The 21,550-nt window shown below is 43.4% G+C and overlaps 2 protein-coding genes across 4 annotated transcripts in view; one reads left to right on the top strand and one right to left on the bottom strand.

The window, feature by feature from the left end:
- The window catches only part of LOC124470616 (retinoic acid receptor gamma-A), a 35,735-nt gene extending 34,830 nt beyond the window's left edge, over nt 1-905 (bottom strand). The window contains exon 1 of one of the 3 annotated variants that reach the window (XM_047024546.1): nt 542-905. The gene's annotated coding sequence lies outside the window, so the exon portion shown is untranslated. The remainder of the gene's footprint in view (nt 1-541) is intronic. The other 2 variants (XM_047024547.1, XM_047024549.1) reach the window with 2 other exon arrangements.
- Nucleotides 906-9,310: 8,405 nt separating this feature from the next.
- On the top strand, nt 9,311-18,762 carry nr1d4b (nuclear receptor subfamily 1, group D, member 4b). The gene is made up of 8 exons (XM_047025542.1): nt 9,311-10,026; nt 13,989-14,309; nt 14,427-14,515; nt 14,630-14,774; nt 16,106-16,632; nt 16,763-16,948; nt 17,057-17,267; nt 17,381-18,762. The coding sequence occupies exons 1-8, from the start codon at nt 10,011-10,013 to the stop codon at nt 17,575-17,577; spliced, it is 1,692 nt and encodes a 563-aa protein (XP_046881498.1). The 5' UTR covers nt 9,311-10,010; the 3' UTR covers nt 17,578-18,762.
- Nucleotides 18,763-21,550: the final 2,788 nt, after the last annotated feature.

The raw sequence follows: 21,550 nt of genomic DNA, 5'->3' as shown, positions 1-21,550 counted from the left end.
GTCAGCACTGTCCAGAAACTACATAACAAGAAAAACTGATATTAGGGCATCTATCTAAAAGACTTGAAAATGCATCTGTCCATTATAAAACACTTTACTTGAATAGGATTTTGCATACACATTAACCTTCCAAATACATCGTTTGGGGTTCAAAATATTTGTGTCTGATCTGAAAGGTGTAGATCCCAAAGAAAACAAATGGATGTAAAGTGCACTTTTCTTTTCTAACCATTGCTGATCAGGTTGGTTCAGGTTGCTTTTTTCTGTCTCTGTCTCTCTTTCTAAATCTCTGTTACCAATTAAAGCTGTCCTCAGGAAACTCAAACTCCACTCGTGCTATCCTAGTCCTCCTCAAACACACACCAACACTCAGTTCCTGTTCTATCCCTGCACACACACACACCAACACCACCACACTCCTGCTCTGACATGTCCTTTCTTAAACTCCTCTGTCTTTCTCTGTCTACGCGAAAACAGAGTTAAAAGAAAACAGTGGAAAGATACACAGTTTCTCCTGAAAAGTTAGAGAAAACGAACTCACCAGATTTGCAGTGGCTCTGGTAAACAGCTGGAGTAAGATTCAATGGAGAGATGAAGAGAGGAGAAGTGTAGTAGTGTTCTGTTCGTCAGTCAGAAGTCCCTCTCACTGCGAAGATAAAGCGCAGCCTGTTGCATTCCGCCTCCCTCCCTCTTTTTTCCGTCTCTAACTCCTTTACTCTGTCGTTCTCTCACTCAGTGTCTCTCTCTATCGCCACCCTATTTCTCTCTCTCTCTCTTTCTCTCTTCCACTGAAATCATTATACACTTTGATTCACAAACCCTGCCTTTGTCACGTGATCCAACACTTCAAATATACAGCACATTTTTTACCAGCCACAGAATGCCTGAAGGAACGGAAAATAGGGTCCAGAAAGCTAAGGTTTCAGCTCTCTGCCCACCCCCTCTCTTTCCTTCACCCTCTCTCTTTCTTTGTCTCTTCCTTTTACTCTCAGTTCTATACTGGTGAGCATTTTGTTTTTTTTCCTTGACTGTTTCCATATTAAGCTCATGCATCATCTTCTTCCAGTTGGAGTGAGCTGAAATGTTGACTTATCAGCATTCACCAACAGTTTTGACACAAAACAAATGTTGAAACAGTAACAATACATAACATTATGCAGAATCCATATGAATTACTGAACTTGTAGTCAGAATGACTGGTTTATTCACCCAAACCAAGGTCTCTGAGTTTCATAAACTGATACAACAGTCTAATTACTATTTGGAGGTGAGTCACAGAGCACACTCACCGCCCTATTCCCTCACCCCCTAAACTCCCTCACCTCTCCCCCCCCACCCCTCAGCACCCCAGCACCTTCACCAGGCTATCCCCTTTCACACAACATGTGTGTCTCAGTATGCACACATGTGCCCTTACACACAAATATAAACACACGCACACACATACACATAACAAATGCTTTATGGGAGATATATTATTGCACCTCTACAGACTCAGACATGCGTTTCAGAAAGTTGTAAAATGTCTGCTTGTATGGGAATCAGCAAAACAGCAACTTATGTAATACCCTGATCTGAAATCTTTCTCAGAGACAAAAGGGCCTTTCTCTCCAGCTCTCTGTTCTGTAGCTGAAGCCTGCTCTGTTCCTCGTCTATTTTCCTACGCAAATGTGCGCTGTGGTTTTCTGGGAAGGAAGCATTTGATGGAGCTGTAATGAATCAGATCAGGCCCATGGCATACTGTACCTGTCTTTTTTCCTGTCTGCCTGTCTGCCTGCCCTTCGGCCTGTCTATACACGCTTCTGTAGATGAAAGAGCTGAACCCCAGTCTCCTACTGTTTGACAAGAGCCAGACAGCTTGTGTCCCATGTAGAGCAGTCGTCTAAAGGCCAACAGACGACCACATTACCAGTACAGCGAGTACAGAGTACACTTCCGGCTGGTCTCCAGTCTATTCAGTATGCATATGTGTGTGTGTGAGGCTTTGTGTAAGATGTGTGTGTGTGTGTGTGAGTGTGTGTCTGTGGGTATCATACTGTATCCTCTATTCAGCAGTAGCATCTGAGAGGTTAAAGGTTAGTGGTGTTTGTGTTTCAGTGTCAGTGGAGTGTGTGAGGAGAAGGGAGAGCAGATTTATGGTCTGACAGTGGTTCTAACACCCCCACCCTTCACTCTACTATTCACAACTATCTGACAGATTCACCCCACCCCCTCCCCTTGCCACAAACGGCCCCTGTTGTGTCGTAATTACCAAGATGGATCCAATGGATAAGGGTCTATGGTCACATCCATGAGGGAAATTATATGCTGTTCATTCTGTTAGTCTATATAATGGTAGGGGCCAAGAAGAGGACATTTGCTGTTAGTGAGGTTTTTTAAAGGTAAAAATTACAAACGAGAACCACATAAAACATTTGGAGACATACTGGAACTGGAGAAAGATGTAGAAGAGAGCATAAAGAATGGGAGTGCATAAGTGACTTTCTGGAGAACTAGAAAAGGGGCCCCTTTTGGAAACCAGCAGTGGAGAAACCGCAGAATGGTGTGAGCCTAGGGCTGGAGAGAGGAGGAGGGATGGTGTGAGCCTAGGGCTGGAGAGAGGAGGAGGGATGGTGTGAGCCTAGGGCTGGAGAGAGGAGGAGGGATGCAAGGAGGGAATAGAAAGAGAGGGAGGGAGTAGAGAGGCAAAAGAAGAAAAGAAGGGGTGGAGAAGGAGGGGTGTAGACGGCAGGTTTTAATCAGCAGCAGGCTGTTGGTAATGAGATCACTATCCCACTGCTCCCAGATTGATGTCATGTGAAGCTCTGTGGCACACGGTGAGGCATGCCGAGGACGACAGGCATGAGTATGCACACAAACACACACATACATACTCTCTCACACACACAGATATCTGCCCACAGAGGTCACAATCCTCACCAACCCCCACCTATTCCACCCAGACACAGACTGTGTGTCGCAAAAAAGTCTGGTATACAATAACAAGCACACACACTCACGACATACGATGTTACTCTAGTATTCCAACAGCAGGGCACAAGAACTGAAAAACACAAACAAATAAAAACACAGCACAACCCTCCACAAACCCATGTATGAATCTCTCTCATCCTCCCCACCTCCATCCCTCTATATCTCCCTTCCATATGAAGACAAAAACAAATACATGAAGGACCGTCCCAGTGACAGAAGGTTGGAGACTTCGTTGGAGACAAAGGAGCTCATTCATTCCATTGCCCTCGAACACTGTGCCACTTTAACACATATGAAGACAAAAAGATACAGTCCACTCACTCATGCACACAATACAATTAAAATTCACAAAAAATATATAATTTTTATTTCAAGTACACCTTTTCCACAAATTGATTTGACTCTTTGCCTATGTGTATGGTTCCAGCAGTGTGTATGTGTGCATGTGTGTGCATGAATGCAAGTAATAGAGGGAGTTACAGCTAAAGGGAGAGAAAAATAACTGCATATTCCACTACATGTGTGTCCAATGAGAGGTGAAAAGTTTTCCTATATAAACTCCCTAAAAAATCAACCATGATGTCACAATGAACCTGAAGTGAACCCACCTCTGTCAACTACTATTACTGTCTTACTCCACCTCCCTTCTTCTTCTTTCTGCTTCCCTCCCCCTCTACATGCCCACACACTGCTCACTACACATTACCACCCTCACTAAATCCATCGTTATTTTTCAATGTCTACAAAGTATACATCCTTCTCTATCTTTTTCTCCACAACTTTTCTCCCCAGTTGTACACCCCTCCCACAACTCTGTACGATCATGTGGAAAGTTCTGGTCTAACAAAGACTGTCTTAATCAGAACAACCTGGCATATTTTGCCATAGGACTGCACTTATGGTAATTCAATCAGATATAGAAGGAGAGGGAGAAGGGGGCACCATGAGGGTAGCAATAAGTGTAAATCAGGGAAAATAAGGGATTGAGAAACACAGGGGGGAGGAAATAGGACAAAAGGGGAGTGGGGAGGGGTGAGTTTAGGGTTGAATGGTTAAAAGGCATATTGATCCACATGTGCAAGTGATTGTCTAATTACAGCAGATATGTGTGAGCACTTTGGACCAATGGAGAGTTGTTGATTGGAAGGAGAAATGGAGGTGATTGCAGGACAAACTGCTTGCAGGATGATATAATTATATAATTATAATTATATAATTATGATATAATATAATAGTAGTGACTGGATAAAGGACAGCTTAAGTGAGATCAGGAATTGCATATGGTTACAAGGAAGGCATGACACTAGTATTAAGAATTAATACATTTACTTATTAAGACATCAAAATCATTTTCTAATTGTATTCAATCTTATTTATTGCTTAAAATACATTTTTATCAGTCTTACTTTTTTATCCTCTTTCACTGTTGCTCTCTTCTACACCCCTTCTCTCCTACCACTACAACAAAATAAAGGTAAACAAATGATATCACTGAGGTAGTGGAGTTTCTCAATCACCTTCACCCTCGGGCTTTCTTACAGGAGGTATGTCTGTCTGCCTATCTGTCTTCATCCTATGCAAGGGAAGATGATACTTGTAAATGCTGTGCGTGTATTTCTGTGTGTGTGTGTGTGTGTGTTGGTGGACATCTGTGTGTGTAAATGTATATGTTGGAAGTTGTTTCTGTATGTTTTTGTTCAGTTGCAAAACTCACTGCTCTCTGTAATTATGAACATACCATGTCACACAGCATGTTCTGACAAACTTTCTACTCAGGACCTCACCTTAGCACAAACTTCCTACTCAGGACCTCATCTTAGCACAAACAGGTATGTTCCTCCACACACACAAGCTACACACTTTACATTCACGCACACTCATATCTATACACAACACATTAACAAAACAGACAAAGCTTGACAGCCATACAGACTTACACTGAAAATATCTCCTCTCACAGGTATGGTTCCTCAACTTTTTGTTTGCTAACAGTGACACTTAGTGGTAAAAAAGTGAAACTCGCAAAAATAAAAAGGGGAAACCTGAAATCAACACCAGCTTAGTACAAGGTTTTTCCATGTCCAACAGTCCCAGAGAGCAATTTAAGGCTGTTACTTGTCAGAATCAAAATCTGAAAGGGTTTTAATCGCCATAAAAGTTTGCACAGACAAGGAATTTAATTTGGCAGGAAGGTGCATACATTCAACATAGGAATCTTAAATCTTTGCCATATTGCAATTTGCACTATGTTACATTGTTACATTGTGTTACAACACAATGTTTACATTTACATTTATGCATTTAGCAGACACTTTTATCCAAAGCGACTTCCAAAAGAGAGCTTTACAAAAGAGCATTGGTCACTGATCATAACAACGAGGTAGTCCCAAACATTGCAAGCAGCCAAAACATGAAGCATACATTGTGAACAACTAAACAAGTGCCAAGGGAAGACCCATAAGAGCATGCAGTTATACAAGTTACAAATTAAAACAACATGAACCCCAAAAAAGTGCAAGACTGTACCTGTAGAAGAACAATCAACAGTAAAATGTTCCGGGAGTACAACGGCACTTAAGAATGCTTGGCTGGACTTGGCTGCTTGGCTGCTTGGCTGGACTTGTTAGTTAGTTTCCTCCAGGATCACAATGACTCTTATTGAGTGACTTGTTGCTCTTTTAGGTTAGATATAACGAAGTTAAGTCTTGTACTCGCTGTGAAATATTTTACTGTTGATTGTTCTTCTGCAGGTACAGTCCTGCACTTTTGTGGTTCATGTTGTTTAATTTGTAACTTGTATAACTGCATGCTCTTATGGGTCTTCCCTTTGGCACTTGTTTAGCTTTTCACAATGTATGCTTCATGTTTTGGCTACTTGCAATGTTTGGGACTATCTCGTTGTTATGATCAGTGACCTATGCTCTTTTGTAAGCTCTCTCTTGGAAGTCGCTTTGGATAAAAGCGTCTGCTAAATGAATAAATGTAAATGTAAATGTAAAATATTTCACAGCGAGTACAAGAGTTCAAAAGTTTACTTTGTTATAATTAAGGATTCCGTTGGTTCAAATTTGACGGTGGGTTGCACATGGGGGTTGTACAAGAGCAACAAGTCTCTCAATAAGAGTCATTGTGATCCTGGAGGAAACTAACATCAGGTCCAATCAAGCATTCCTAAGTGCCGTTGTACTTCCGGAACAAGTGCGTCTTGAGCCTTTTCTTGAAGGTGGGGAGACAGTCAGTGTCCCTGATGGAGGTGGGGAGCTGGTTCCAGCATTGGGGGGCCAGGCAGGAGAAGAGCTTGTGTTGAGACCGGGTGGTCTTGAGCGGTGGGACCACCAGGCGGTTGTCTGAAGAAGACCGTAGGTGACGGGTGGGGGTGTAAGGCTGCAGGAGGGACTTAATATAGTCGGATGCAGTCTCGTTCACTGCTCGGAAGGTCAGTACCAGGGTCTTGAATCTGATACAGGCATTGATGGGTAGCCAGTGGAGAGAGATGAGGAGCGGGGTAACATGGGAGCGTCTGGGTAGAATGTAGACCAGGCGGGCCGCTGCGTTCTGAATCCTCTGAAGAGGGCGGGTTGCACATGCTGGGAGACCAGCGAGCAGCGAGTTACAGTAGTCCAACTTGGAGAGGACCAGTGCTTGGACTAGCAGCTGGGTGGAGTGCTCAGACAGGTCTCTCCTGATCTTCCGGATGTAGTAGAGGGTGAATCTACACGACCGGGAGACTGCAGCAATGTGGGCCGTGAGGGAGAGCTCGTAATCCATGGTAAGCCCAAGGTTCCTGGCAGAGGATGAAGGGGTCACCGTCGCAGATCCAAGGGTGATTGACAGATTGTGGGAGATGGAGGGTTTAGCCGGGATGATGAGAAGTTCTGTTTTGGCGAGGTTCCGCTGGAGGTGGTGCTCGGTCATCCAGGCGGAGATGTCTGCGAGGCAGGCCTCAATCCTAGCTGAGATCCCCGGATCAGTCGGGGGGAACGACAGGTACAGCTGCATGTCGTCAGCGTAGCAGTGGTAGGAGAAGCCATGGGAGGTGATGATTGGTCCAAGTGAGGTGGTGTACAGAGAGAAGAGGAGGGGTCCAAGGACGGAGCCCTGTGGGACACCAGTGGAGAGCTGGCGAGGGCCTGACAGTTTGCCTCCCCAGGAGACCTGGTAGGATCTTCCCAACAAGTAGGATGAGATGCACTGGAGTGCAGTGCCAGTGATGCCCATCTCTCAAGTCTGGAGAGCAGGATCTGGTGGTTAACCGTATCAAACGCTGCGGAAAGGTCCAGCAGAATGATGACGGATGACCTGGAAGACGCTCTGGCAGACTGGAGGGCAGTGGTGACTGAAAGGAGGGCAGTCTCTGTGAAGTGGCCAGTCTTGAAGCCCGATTAGTTGGGGTCAAGCAGGTTGTTCTGAGAGAGAAAGTTTGACAGTTGGTTAGATACAGCACGTTCAATTGTTTTTGGAAAGAAGGGTAACAATGATACCGGTCTGTAGTTCTGGAGGATGGCAGGGTTAAGGGAGGGTTTTTTGAGAAGAGGGGTAACTCTGGCCTGTTTGAAGGCAGAGGGAAAGGTGCCGGAGGTAAGAAAGGAATTTAGGACATGGAGAAGAAAAGTTATGATGGAGGGGGAGATGGTTTGAAAGAGAGGGGAGGGGATAGGATCAAGGGGACAGGAGGTGGGGCAATGAGAGAGAATTAGGCAAGAGATCTCTGCCTCGGACAGGGGATAGAAAGAGTTTAGACATTTAGTTGGGTGAGAGGGTAGGAAAGGTGGGTTTAGGGAACCGACTGCTAATGGCTGGGTTTTCCAGATTTGTAAGAAGCTCTTAACACTAAGATCTTCTTAAGAACGTTCTAAGAGCGTTCTAGAGCGCCCTTAGAACGTTCTTAAGGCGCTCTTAGCGTTAAGAGCTTCTTAACGAATCTGGGAAACCCGGCCAATGTCTGCGACTTTTTTCTCAAAGAAGGAGGAGAAGTCGTCTGCTGTCAGGGAGGAGAGAGGGGGTGGGGGAGGTGGGTTGAGAAGGGTGGAGAAGGTAGAAAAAAGTTTGTGGGGGTTTGAAGCAGAGTTAAGATATGTTCAGAAAGTAGGGGTTTTAGCACCAGTTATGTGAGAAGAGAAGGATTTAAGGAGGGAGTGATACTTATCAAGGTCCAGACCGTCTTTGGACTTGAGCCATATCATCTCAGCTGCCCGAAGGGTGGACCGTTCTTCACAAATAACATCCCTAAGCCGAGGGCAGGAGGGAGAAGATCGTGCAGGACCTGGTTGACAGGGGACAGAGAGAGTCAAGTGATGCAGTTGGTGGCAGTGTTACAATGTTACATTGTATAACCTCTATGCAGTTATTTCTATATTGCCAGCTAGCTCAATTTGTGATTGGGGAAATAACACATCCATCGCTGACAAAATATGTAAGCTAAATTTGTCATTTTATCTCAGGCAACAACAAAAAATCTGATTTTCAGCGCACAGAAGTGTAGTCATTATGTCAATGGACTCATGAAGGGTGGACTGCTAAGCTTTATAGCCTACTACAGTCTAGGCTAATGTCGATTTGCTATGACCACGGCGAGGCGCTGTTTTAATAGCAAAAACACGTGACGGGCAAGCGTCTTTATTTTAATCACGTTTTACGGTTCTTGTCATGAGCGTTATTTCTATAATATCCCAAGTCTATGCTGTACGTAAGCTATCATATGTAATCAAACTGATCAAAAATAGATATTGCTAGTATAGCATTCACATTTTTATATTATTGGTCATGACCTACATTTTTGTTATGGCTTTGTCTTATTTTCAACCAACCAAGTTTACGTGTTTTATTGTCTAACTTCCATTCCCATAGTTTATATACTAAACACTCAAATATACGCCTATTCCTATATCCTAATAGCACCCCGCTCTCTAGACGAAACTGAATGACCTATATTCTATATTAAAATCCCTCTCTCCACCAAAAACGTGAGCGGTTACGATGTCTATAAGGACATCCCACATTCTGGCAAGTTCTGTTGATCAGTCTCATGCTTCTAGCGTACAAGTAGCCAAACTCCTGTTGACCCATAATAAGTATGTCCCTGCCCATTTCCGATGTTCAGCGAAGACCCGGGGCAAACCATGCTACCTACGAAAGGCAGAACGTGATGAAGGGGCAGAGGGAGGGTGGAAGCTGTAGTCACGGTGAGGACCGCCCATTCCGCATGTGCTTGCTCTCCTTTCCCCATCCCTTCTATAACCAGGCACGGCGAATTTGCATAAAATGTGTGTCAGTAGGACATCGGGCTCGGCAGCTCACATGCCGAGCGCACATGCAGCTGGGCTTTACCAGCATTCCAAAGCCGAATGAGTCCAACTGTCTCGCCTCCACCAATGAAAACGTGAGAAATAGCGGGGGTAAAAAGGGAGGTGGAAAAAATACTTTGAGAAAGCGTGACACTAGACGAGATAGGAAGAGAGAGAGAGTGTAATCCCTGTTTCCAGCAAGTGAGGTTGAAGGGGCAGAAAGGGGGACAAAAACTGGTCACATTTCTTAAAACGTCTGAAAACGTGCTGGTTAGAGTGGGCGCGGTGTTGACTATTAATGGGAGGGTGTGTTTAAACTACTTCCACACTGTCTGGGGATGTTTATTGTCACTGTACACTGGCACTCAAGCTGAATATTAGGGATTCTTTTTCAAAGAACTCTTGTTACGTTGCAGTTATAGTTACTGTACACCACAAGCTCCAAGGACACCAACAGAAAGACAGACGGAGGCACTCAACCTGTTCGCGTTTACGCACTTTGGAGGCAATTTGTAACCTTTTTGTTCACTGAATATTGAGATTTTGGTCTTCTTTTTTCACCAACCACCTTGACAGGACACCAATGCACTGTGCACACTTTCATTGCTCAGATCTTTGGGATATCCGGTCAATGCGCTGGCGGTTCATAACTCTTTCACCTATATTAACAAAACTCTTTATTGACGCACAAAAACAACAGACACAGAACAACTTAATTACTAAATAATAAACAACAAACAACAACACAGAACCATGGACAACAGCCCTGGTGAGTTTAACTGAGCAATGTACAGGATTCTATGCTGTATTTATATTATGTATTAGGAAAGATATGCTATTTAGTTCAGAACGTGTTGCCTGTGGCTATATTTTAATATGAATTGCAACGAGACCCTTGGAGATAAGGCTTGTGGTTTTCATTGTGCTTTCACCATATTATGATATTATGATATGATATTATGATTATGATTTCGATGACTGTTATGGTAGGCTATACTTGGTTGTAGGTTCACATAGAGGGGAATTCGATCTAAGTAATTGCTATGTCACAGCATTCTTGCGACATCGAGCAAGTAACCTTGGTTTTGTTTTGCTTTCAATAGCACTTATGTTCACGTAGCCTACAGCTGCATAGTCGACCTCAGACGATTTTTCTGATCATGTGTTGTATGCTGCTTGTGGGGTCATGACCAGATCCATGTGTTTAGGGTTATTTGCTGCTATCAAATCAAATCACGTTTGTTTTTTTTAAAGTAGCTTTTGATATGAACTTATTTTCAGAGTGGACTCACTGACTCAAAAAACAAATATGTTTTTTTTGTTGATCGTAGGTTTGGGTAATGGCCTGTCATTCATTTACAACAGTCACGGTCACCGGCTAGTGACTTCTCATACACTTTTTTTTCCTGTTCCCTCTCTTTACACATGTACGACAGGCTTGTAAAGGTCCTCTCACGACCTTTCACAAACATGAGGCACTGCCAGAATACTTCAAGATGAATTAGTCATTGCGCCTTCCTAAACAAGCAATTAGTAGCCTATTATAATTCGTTCAGTAGCCTAAAAAGGCATGTATCCCTTGGTTAGCTGATTCAAGAGTATTGCTCATCTAATGCAAACAGTTGGGGTGCCCTGACGCCCACATACTAGGCCACATGCAGGTTGGTTGATTCAGACACAATAACGACGTATGGTATTATTCTCCCAGTGTGATTAGAAGTAGGCCTAGTGTGGTTAAAACTTGTAATTTTAATGTTGTTATATTACTGCAAATTAATCACTGGAAAATGTAGCCTTTTACTCAATAATTCTAAATTCAGAGGTCCTTTTCATTGATTTCTTAAGCTGAAAATGTGGTCAAGAGTGTTGGCTAAAACTGGTTGTTTTTAAATATGCTATAGAAATACATTTGACTTTACTATCCAAGTTATGAGCAATAATGTAGTTAGAACGACCCATCCCTCTATGACTAGAAACTGCTGCCAGACTTCATGGTAGCTGTTTTGATTATGGTGGGCGTCATGCGCATGACTAGAATGCGCACCTTATGCCGAGGGCCAAAAGCACGTGCAGAAGCCGAGGCATCCACGTGTCGCGCGTGATTCTCAGGCACCCCGCCTTCCTGGTATTTGTGAACTCCGTTCTCACATGAACAGCCTGATAGGGGACTCCGGCATACTTAGTTGCAGTTAATGAGAGGTTGGTCAGTGGGTCAGAAGGTTTTCACTTGCCATGTTTCTCAACCAGCTTACAGTATCGTTGCTACATTTCGCCGATAACAGACGAAGAGCCTAACTTGCAACCACACACATTTAGGTCATTTGGAACCACATAATAACCTACTGAAACAAAAACGAAAACACAGCTCCGCAGAAACTACTGATAGTCCCTGGGAATAATAGGCTTAGTATTCGATTAATTTAAGGGAATTATCTTTCAAATGATGTAAATTGGACAATATTGCAACTTTAATTACATTGAATAAAATGTCACTGTTACACCACAATTCCAGTTAAATTCTTCATAAATGTTATAGAATACAATTAAACCATACATTAGAAAACTTTCTATTTAATATTTGGAAGTCTTGCAGAATTAATGTAAAATGGGGTAAGAGGTCAATGAGAGAGAGAGGCTGAGGGAAAGGGCATAAGTATGACTGGATTGGAGGACTCACGTTGTTGGGGACTAATGCCAGATAAGCTGGAACACAGGTATCTTCAGAAACACTTTATGACTCAAATCAGGGAGTGGGAGGACGACTTCATGCTCTAATATAGTAGTGTCTCCAATTAATTTATATAATCATTGGTTATGTAGGGAAAACGCCAAAAAGGACATTGTTATAAAGGATTCAAGACAATTCTGTGTCACATAGGAACAACTTACTTACTGAAGGTTCTGTGCATGTGTACTGTATTCACAGTAAAACCACTTTTTATCAGCTGAATTATAGATCTCAAACTAAGTTGTCTATCACGTGCCAACAGTCTAATGGCCATGCAGAGCTGCCTATAGACACATGGGAGAGGGATCGTGAGGGGCGTCTCCTTTCAAGCATTAGTAATGTAAACACACGTCACCTGTCTCCCCTTGCATGCTCTCTAGTCCTGGACACATAAGGAGAGCAAGAGGGAAGGGAAGGAAAGGAGTGGCTACAGCATGTTTTGTTTTTGTCCTTGCCTGTACAGCCAACTATGTCTTCACAGGTCACATGCACAGGCTACCTCTGTATGTCAGTGAGTACAAAGGAGGGGCTAGCCCAGAGCATAGCATCTGCTTGGTTAGCTCCAATTCCTGGTAACTGTATCTGCTACCACACCGAGACCACGTCTGAGAAACTGGAAAGAGTAGGGAGGGACTGTGAGAGGATGAGTGGGAGTGTTTGACTTGGGGCGGCTTAAGAGTGTTTGTGCATCACATGGGTAGGGCAGGGATGTGGGTGGATCTGGGGAGGGGATGGGGACATCATGTGTGTGATGTTTGTTAGAATGCGTGTGTTTGGGCTAGATTATTTTCAGACCCATCAGATTCAAGAAGCTCTCACACGCAAACAGAGAAGCCCACAGCCCATCCCAGTTATGACTCATGTTGACAGAGGAATTACCGACTCCGAAAATCAATACGTGCCTGCTACAGTAAAACAGGGAGTTGGGAAAAAAAAGTATATAAATAATTCATATTATTCATACGTATCAAGGTCCTATAAGTAAAATAACACGTGAGCGTGTTTCACTTTTATACCCTTAATATTAAAGGTCACATCTTTAGATAGGGAAGGTTAAAATAATAACTTAATATTGAAATGAGCTTGGTGATGGTCGGACAATTATTCTTAATGAACAATCTAATCAGTCTATCTGTTGAAGTAAAAGTATTGTGTCCATTACATTATCGTCATATATGTGACTAATTTAGACCTGCGATAAAGTGCCGTGGAGAAAATCAATCATTCTTTATTCACATGGGGTTGTTATAGGCTATGTTGGACATAATACAAGCATCAAGTCCACACTCGTGAAGCTTTAATTCACCGACCAAAACTTAAATCAAGTCACTTGTGTGCTGCGAAAAACGTGACCATTCACGTTTGCATGCCCTTTTTAGTCTTCCGGTGACTCAGTGGAATGCCTGAGTATAAACAGACGGTAGCCTATCCTGCCTGTCGCTCTGTACTTACAGCTTTAAAACCCCCTCTTAAAAACGTGATCTCCCTGCTGCCTGTTATTGTACTGCGGCTGTTGTCTACACGGGACTGCGGAAAGCGCCTTGTGAGCACAGGCGGGAACTGTGTCAGGAGTCCATGTGAGTTGGCGGTCAGGTGGCTGGCGGTTTGAGAGGACTCTGGGCGCGTCGCCAAAAGGGGAATAGTGAGATGAAAGCGAGGAGGCGGCTGGCTGCCTCAGCGTACACGTGAGAGCTATCGCTCATTTCGTAGGCAGAGCACGATCTTTACAAAAGGGGAGTGGAGAGGGAGGGACTACTGAGCGTTGGTTATGAGACATTTTAATTTACGCTCGAAAGCTCAGCGCCATTGATTTTTAACATGTTTTTTTCGGTAGATTGGGCAAATAAATAATTGCCTACTTAACCTGTTTCCATATTATAAAAGATAATAAGAATAAGAGTTTATTCAGACCAGCTAAATCAACCAAACGCTATTTGCCTTTTCGCCATGTGACACCGAATGTGACACCTAAATATCCCGTCCTCTCTTTTGTGCTCTTCCAGGTGGTGTCATCTTATATGCGGGGTCCTCTGGCAGTGCCAGCCCCAGCCCTGGCAGCCCCTCCAGTGGGTACCAGACTCAGTCTCCCTCCTCTCACTCCCAGCCTTCATCTCCAGAGGGAGTTTCCTTCCAGGAGGTTGCACCTCTTAAACGGAGAAGGGAGCAGCAAGCAAGGTCCCCACCCTCCCCCAAATTGGTCTTTCAGTTCCCTGAGGTCAGCAATGCACCTACTGCAAGGACTGCTACAGTATCGTCTGCCCACCAATCTTACACGCATCCAATGGTGGCCAAGAGACCTTGTGGCTTTACTGGCACTTTCACAAGTAAGCTATTCTTCAATTGAATATCTCTTTCTCTTTTCTTTAATTTCTTGTCTCTGTATCTCTCTTCTAGCATCAAACATATTTGTCTAACCAATCCTTTTTGCTTTGGCTCTGCAGAGACAGGAGGCATGGTGCTACTGTGTAAGGTGTGCGGAGACATTGCATCTGGATTCCACTATGGTGTACATGCCTGTGAGGGCTGCAAGGTGAGCTCTCGTTCACAGACAACAACCCCTCCCCCTCCCTCTGACACACACACGAGAATTCTCCTCTAATCTACTCCTCAATCTTCAACTCGTCTCTCCTCTCCTCCCGTGCAGGGCTTTTTCAGGCGCAGCATCCAGCAGAATATCAACTACAAGATGTGTGTGAAGAATGAGAACTGCCTGATCATGCGTATGAATCGCAACCGGTGCCAGCACTGCCGCTTCAAGAAGTGTCTGTCTGTGGGCATGTCCAGAGATGGTAAGAGACATGGAACATGGCGTGAAAATCATTAGAACACAGTCCATTGTTTAGTTATCGTGGCAAGAATCCAAAAAAACGTCTGTGAGCTTCTCCTCCAAGTGCTGTTTCCATGGTTACACATTTGAATGGCCAGTGCCAGATGGAGATCCTACTAGAGACGGTAGCCTAGCCTTCTAGCAACATGAGATCGCCCCTTGCCTATTGTGCATCTTCCTTTCACTCTCCTCCTGCCCCTCTCCCTTCCTCCCTTGTTCCTCCTCCTCGTCTCCAGTCTCACCGTATTTCATTTGATTAATGGCAGGAGGAGCAAGGGTGTCCCAGTAGTCATCCGTCAAGCAGTCAAATCTGGTTTATTTGAGGAAACTGGGGCACCATGCTCCGGATCACCCCCCATTTACACTTAAGTGTGCTTTCATATCTATTATTATTACTGCACAGACTTCGAAAAACAAAGCAATTACAAAATGCAGTTGTAATGTAAATCATTAGAGAGCTGGGAGATGGTACAGTTACAGAGAGGCAGTCCCATCCATCTGTGCTACTGTACTACCTGCACCACTCTCCTGGGGTCTCACTGAACTAGGTGACAATAAATCATCTGCTTATCTGGGACAACCATATTTAGGTGACCCAGAAAAGCCTAAGCACAGGAGAGAAGAATCAGACACTAATTTATCTTGGATTAAATTGCAGTGTCGTGCATATTGCAAACTTTAGATTTTGTCCTTATTTTATTTAGTTTTAACATTTGTTTCATATTTTCTAACTGGCGGCTTCTTTAATCTATAATTGATTGCATTCTCTCATTCTATCACCTCAATGCTAACAACTCTCACTCCTTTTCCTCCACCTCTCTCACCTCTTTATCTCTCCTCCCATCTTTCACTTCTACACTAGTCTTCACTCTGCTGCCGTCATAGCATCACATGCACTCCATCTGACCCACTGACCTACTTTAACATTGAAAATAAACCTAACAGAGACTGAGAGGGATAAGAACAAGAGAGCAAGGAGGGAAGGAGAAGAGAGAGAGGGAGACTTTGGGGGGATGTAGTGCTGCATACAGTGGCAGGGAGCTACAAATAGGTTTGCCAGAGGGTAATTGTGGGGATTTGGGTGGGGGGGATTCAGATGGTGAGAGGGTAGGGTCTTCTACTGTGTAAATCCATGATGATTACTGACTGGTTGTTTCTTAAAGAGCAAAGACAGGATAGCATTATCACTGTTTATTTGTGGGGAACTACATTATACAACACAATATTGGATGTTCTTTGTGACATTACTTGAATTTAACATGCCAACTTATTCTCACTTTGTCTTTCTTCCAGCTGTTCGTTTTGGGCGTATCCCTAAGAGAGAGAAGCAAAGGCTATTGGACGAGATGCAGAGCTACATGAACAGTCTTAATGAATCATCCTCCATGGAGATTGACTCATCGTCTTCCTCTGATGCCCCCTCCAGTCCAGAGAACCAATCCAATGAAGCAGTTTACCAAAACATGTTTAAGGACGAGAAACCCCCCAAGATGGCAGCTCTTAACAACAACAACTGCCCATCCACTTTCCGAAATAATGCAACCCATGATTCCATCTACTCAACACACCAACACAACAACCCCCATCCTCAGGGGTACCAGACAAACTACCCCACACCTGCCAGCTTCTCAGTTGCCCCTCACAACAACCCAACTGCCAACAACGACAATGCTAGATATACCTTTGCCCAATCATCTAGTATGAGTCAGTGTCCAGCCAATGGCAACCAGTCTGCTCAGACCAACCCAACCACTCATCACAGTGATTCTGAGAACCAGACTTCCTGTCCCTGGAAATTGAACGGAGGTGCCAAAGTGCTGGTGAGTTTGTATATTTTTACAAATATCTAAAACACAACAAGATATCTGTCCCTTAGAATGTTATTTTTCAAACGATATACACAGCACTGAGCACATTTTAAATGAGTCTCTTTCAATGTTTCCCTCCCAGGCGTGTCCCCTGAACGCATGTCCCGTGGTCTCTGCCAGTCGGTCGAGCCAGCAGGTGTGGGAGTCCTTCTCCCAGTGCTTCACCCCAGCTGTCAAGGAGGTGGTGGAGTTTGCCAAGAGTATCCCAGGCTTCCAAAGTCTCAGCCAACACGACCAGGTCATGTTGCTCAAGTCAGGAACCTTCCAGGTACGGTCAATCACAGAACAACTTTAAAGAGAAACTGGATGGAAAGAGTGTTTCCTTTCCTGAGTTTTGCCTGTCCAATACTCACCTGTGTTCCTGCTTTGTTCCCAGGTTCTGATGGTCAGGTTCTGCTCCCTGTTTGACCCCAAAGAGAGGACAGTGACCTTCCTAAATGGGCAGACATACTCCCTGGCATCCCTGCGGGCGCTGGGCATGGGGTCCTTGCTGGACGCCATGTTTGACTTCAGTGAAAAATTGGGCTCTCTGGGGCTAGAACCTGACGAGATGGCCCTCTTCATGGCTGTGGTGCTGGTGTCTGCCGGTAAGAGAGGCATAGTCAAATGAAATGGAAAAACACACCTGCACACATACTACACGTACAACCAACACACAGTTTCATCATATTTAACACTCTGTCTCTCCCCCTCATCTCAGATCGCTCTGGCGTAGCTGATGTAGGAGCCGTAGAGCTGCTCCAGGACAGTTTGATCAAAGCCCTGCGCTCCCTCATCACCCGCCGCCGCCCAGACGACAGCGCCCTCTTCCCTAAGCTGTTGCTGCGTCTGCCTGACCTGCGCACCCTCAACAACCAGCACTCCGACAAGCTGCTGGCTTTCCGCATCGACCCCTGAAACCCTGGGGCTCCAGTCTAGAGAACCAACAAAGGGGGCGCATGGGACCACCCGAGGGGCAGTTCTTTGGGGAACCTCCTGGTGACAAGTACCCTTCACTCCAGCCCAGCTGTGAGGATGCTGAGATTCACTGGCAGCGATGTGGGATCTGACGAGGTGATTGAGTGAACTGAAAGACATCTCAACGGAAAATAGAGGACCTGAGGGGGTGACTCCTGAAGTCAACCCCCATATATAGAGCTTTCCAGCTGCTTCCAGATAAACTAATCTGCTCTGTGTGAGATTGGCCTCAAACCACCCTGCTGGTCAAGCTCAACACCAGGGACTGTCAGTGACTGTGAGTGCTCTGAAGACCAAATGTAGAGTATCTTCCTTCTCTCATTCCTCACAGTACTACGTGTGTCCCTCTGTCTTGGTAGACAGACACGTTACCAGCATCAAGAGAGCACATGTACGCAGAAAGGGAATATACAGCAACCTCTGTTTTCTTCCTACACATTCACCCTTACTGACAGGTTAAGCACTTTCCACAAATGAACAAACCTCTGTGATTAACCAGTGTCATAGACCATTAGCTAAGTGTAACACACTATTAGACATCTATGTATGCACTGTTAGAATTAAGCTATTTTAAAACATTTCATCATGTTGAAAAATTATGTAGAAAATCATGAATTTAGGCTTTGATAAAAATGAATGCATTATTTACATTTCTAAGAATTGAAATGATGCATTATATTTCTGTAATCAGGGAGAACCTATTGGTCATTTTAGACCACAGTGTTGGGATGTGTATAAAAGTTATTCTGTTGTTGCACAAATTGTATATACTGTCATCTTTGTTTTCGGTTCCTACTCCATTTGTTTGTCGGTGCCTATTACTGTTTGAAGAGAAGCACCATTATGAACTCCACCTGGAGTGTAGTAGATATGAGGAGATCATGAGGGGATGTCAGAGGATGTACAGGATTGGTCCATAGTCTTCCTCTGATATGTACAACACAATCCTCAATTTGACTGCAAAGAGGGAGCAAGCTCTGAGATGTGTAAATACTGTTTGATTTGAACTTATATTATTGAAATATAACTATTGTTGATTGATTGCATCACTTTGTGTACATTTTGTAAATGTTTCATGGTTAACTTCTTCCATAGAGAACCAATATTAAATGAGATTATATATAATATTTATTTTCCTCATTTCTTGTCCCTTGTCTACAAGCCACCATATAGCACTGCCAAGACACTGTCATCTAGCAACAGTTGTGCTTCAGCTGATTACATGTTAGTTTTTCATAATTATGAGACCGTTTTTTGTGACAATGGAAAATGTAAATATCATTGAATATTTAAATTGCAACAGACATTTGAAAGTGCTTAAGATCACTAAGATATCATTACCAGAGTAGTGGGAGGGGTCACTAGTTGATCTATCTGTGATTAGGGTGACGTATCAGATATACTTGGAAATAAGTGGAGGCTTAGTGTGTGAAAAGACTCACAGTCCATGTCCTCATGACCACGTCAAGCACATGCACAGAAAACAAATGACCAGGTGCATGAGGCGTCTGGAGCCTGTCTGGAAATAAAAACCTTTGGCAGCACAATATCAGCCTTGAGCAATCTGAAAGCATGAAACAGACATGCTTGGTGAGAACAGCACTCTTAAGAAGAGGACCAGGGCTACTCAGACACACAGACTAGAGAAATGTTTCATCATATTTTGTTATGCAGTCCAGCAACCAGTTTAATCCTGAATGCAACATGATAGATTGACAGCATTGTTGCCATCTATGTGCAACAAATCCTCTCCAATAAAGGGGGGCAGCGTTCAGAGTGATACAAAAGTCTATATACACCACCTGCTGGACAGCAAGTGTGTTCGCAAGGTAACAAGTGCATTGGGCCAATGTAAGGAAAGTTCTTTATGTTTTGATTGTCAGTTATGGCAGAGACGTAGGTTTTGACTACAATTAATTTCTACTCAAAATCTTAATAAAATAGATCTATCATGACCAGACACCAAAGTTTCTGGTCAGGATCCAGAAAAGATTGTGTCTTGTGTCGCAGTTAACAAATTGGAACCATGACCTCAAGCTTTATCCTGAACAGATACAACATGAAGCTCTGCTGCCATCTCTTGGCCCTCCAGTTAGGTTGGATTGAGTGTTAGTCAAGAGTAGTAACTCAGATTTATGCATGACACTTCTATACAAGAATAGGATTGTTATAAACAATATTGAGACGGTGTGAGCAGTAACCAGTTATACCAAATGTTATCAAATTAAATAAAACCAACAGTTATTTGTATAGCCCTCTTTACAAGCAATTTCATAGAAGGTTTCACCAAAGTTCACAGAACTGGCCCTTAACAAACCGAAACCCTCAAGGAAGACAAGGAGAAACTCCCAGGAAAAGGAATTGAGAAATAATGGAAGAAACCTTGGGAGGAGCAATATGGTGTGGGATCCCTTCCTCCATAGACGGTTGGTGACAGAGAGGTGGGACCATAGGCTAAACATAGTCATGCATCAAGAGTAGAGAACATAATGTGCAAATGGATGTTGAAATACAGATATTCAGAGTTCCAACTAAATGTTTTGTAGTAGCTGTCATCCACAGTAGCTGTCATCTCAACTCATGTCAGTTTAGGCAGTGGTAGCAACAGGGCTGGGAATTGTATGATCAGCACAGCATCACAGGACAGCCAGGTTAATGGATAGGAAGGGGACGAATTCTGTGTAATCCATCATAGGAGGCACCAGGTACCCTAGAATAGAGCATGATGTCTGTTCCAGTGAAGAGAAACTCTATGTAAGAACTCCCAGTACCTCCATTGCTTCCAACTGGCAAAACACATAAGATGGGTAGGTTTGGAGACCACCTGGGTGAAGCCTTTGGAATCTGTGAGAGCGGTGAAGGCCTTGCTTAATGGATCCGTCAAGTCATTTACTTGAATTTTGAAATATCCTATAATTAGGATGTTATCAGTATATATCACAAAGTCTGCAGCAAAATCAACAAATTCCAGTAGGAACAGAATGTGGGCAGCGATACAGAGTGGCTATACAAAATGAGAGTGGATTATTCCTCTTAAGTGTAGTTGGTGGTTTCATGCAAATGATGATAAATGTTTTGATGGTGTTCACAGAATTCAGGCTGAGGTTAAATCTGGAGACATATATATCACAGCAACACTGCCACCTTTGTTAGATATTTACGCCAAATCTGGAGGAGACGCTTCATTCAGAGAGGTACATTTGTCAGGTTTCAGACAGGTTACAGAGAGTCCGATCAGGTTCAAACTGCATGCAGATTTCAAGTCGTTAATCAAAACAGCTTTTGTAGATAGGTATCTGATGTTCAGGAAACCAATATTCCAATATGACCTTTAGCAGATTCAGTCTCTGGAGATATTTCCTCAGTATCAGTATTGTAAGTGTGATACAGAGGGGAAGTAAGATGTTGTGCTCTTTGTTTTCAGAAAAGATTCCGTAAGACGAGTAATCTTTGTTTTATAATGTTCTTAACGTCAATCTCATTACTCCTGTCTATCTGTTACTAAACCGGTCTCACACAAAACCATGAAGTCACTTCTAAAAATAAATGACTGGAGTTACTTTGAGACATTTGGAATGTTCTAGAGAAGTTTGATCTTCCACTTTTCACAGATAACAATAATCAGCAATACACCGATTTGCTCAATGATGGAGTTGATATTAAATAGACATACACTAAAATGCTTTACCCTGCACACACATAATATAGCGATGGACATAGGGATAAAAGGTTTTCACAATATAAAATACATATGGTTGAATAAAAGTCCCCAAAATAATTATAATCTGTCTCTTTTTTTATCATGAATTTGTTGCCTAGTCTTCCATTGTATTGTGTTTCTATTTCTTTTAGTTTTCTCCTTCGTTCCTGATCGTTCACGGATCCTGATCCATGTTAAGTAACATTCTTACGT

This window comes from Hypomesus transpacificus, chromosome 9 (assembly GCF_021917145.1).
Source record: "Hypomesus transpacificus isolate Combined female chromosome 9, fHypTra1, whole genome shotgun sequence".
NCBI lineage: Eukaryota > Metazoa > Chordata > Actinopteri > Osmeriformes > Osmeridae > Hypomesus > Hypomesus transpacificus.
Note: the sequence above shows the minus strand (reverse complement) of the source record. Positions and strands in the feature narration are given on the sequence as shown.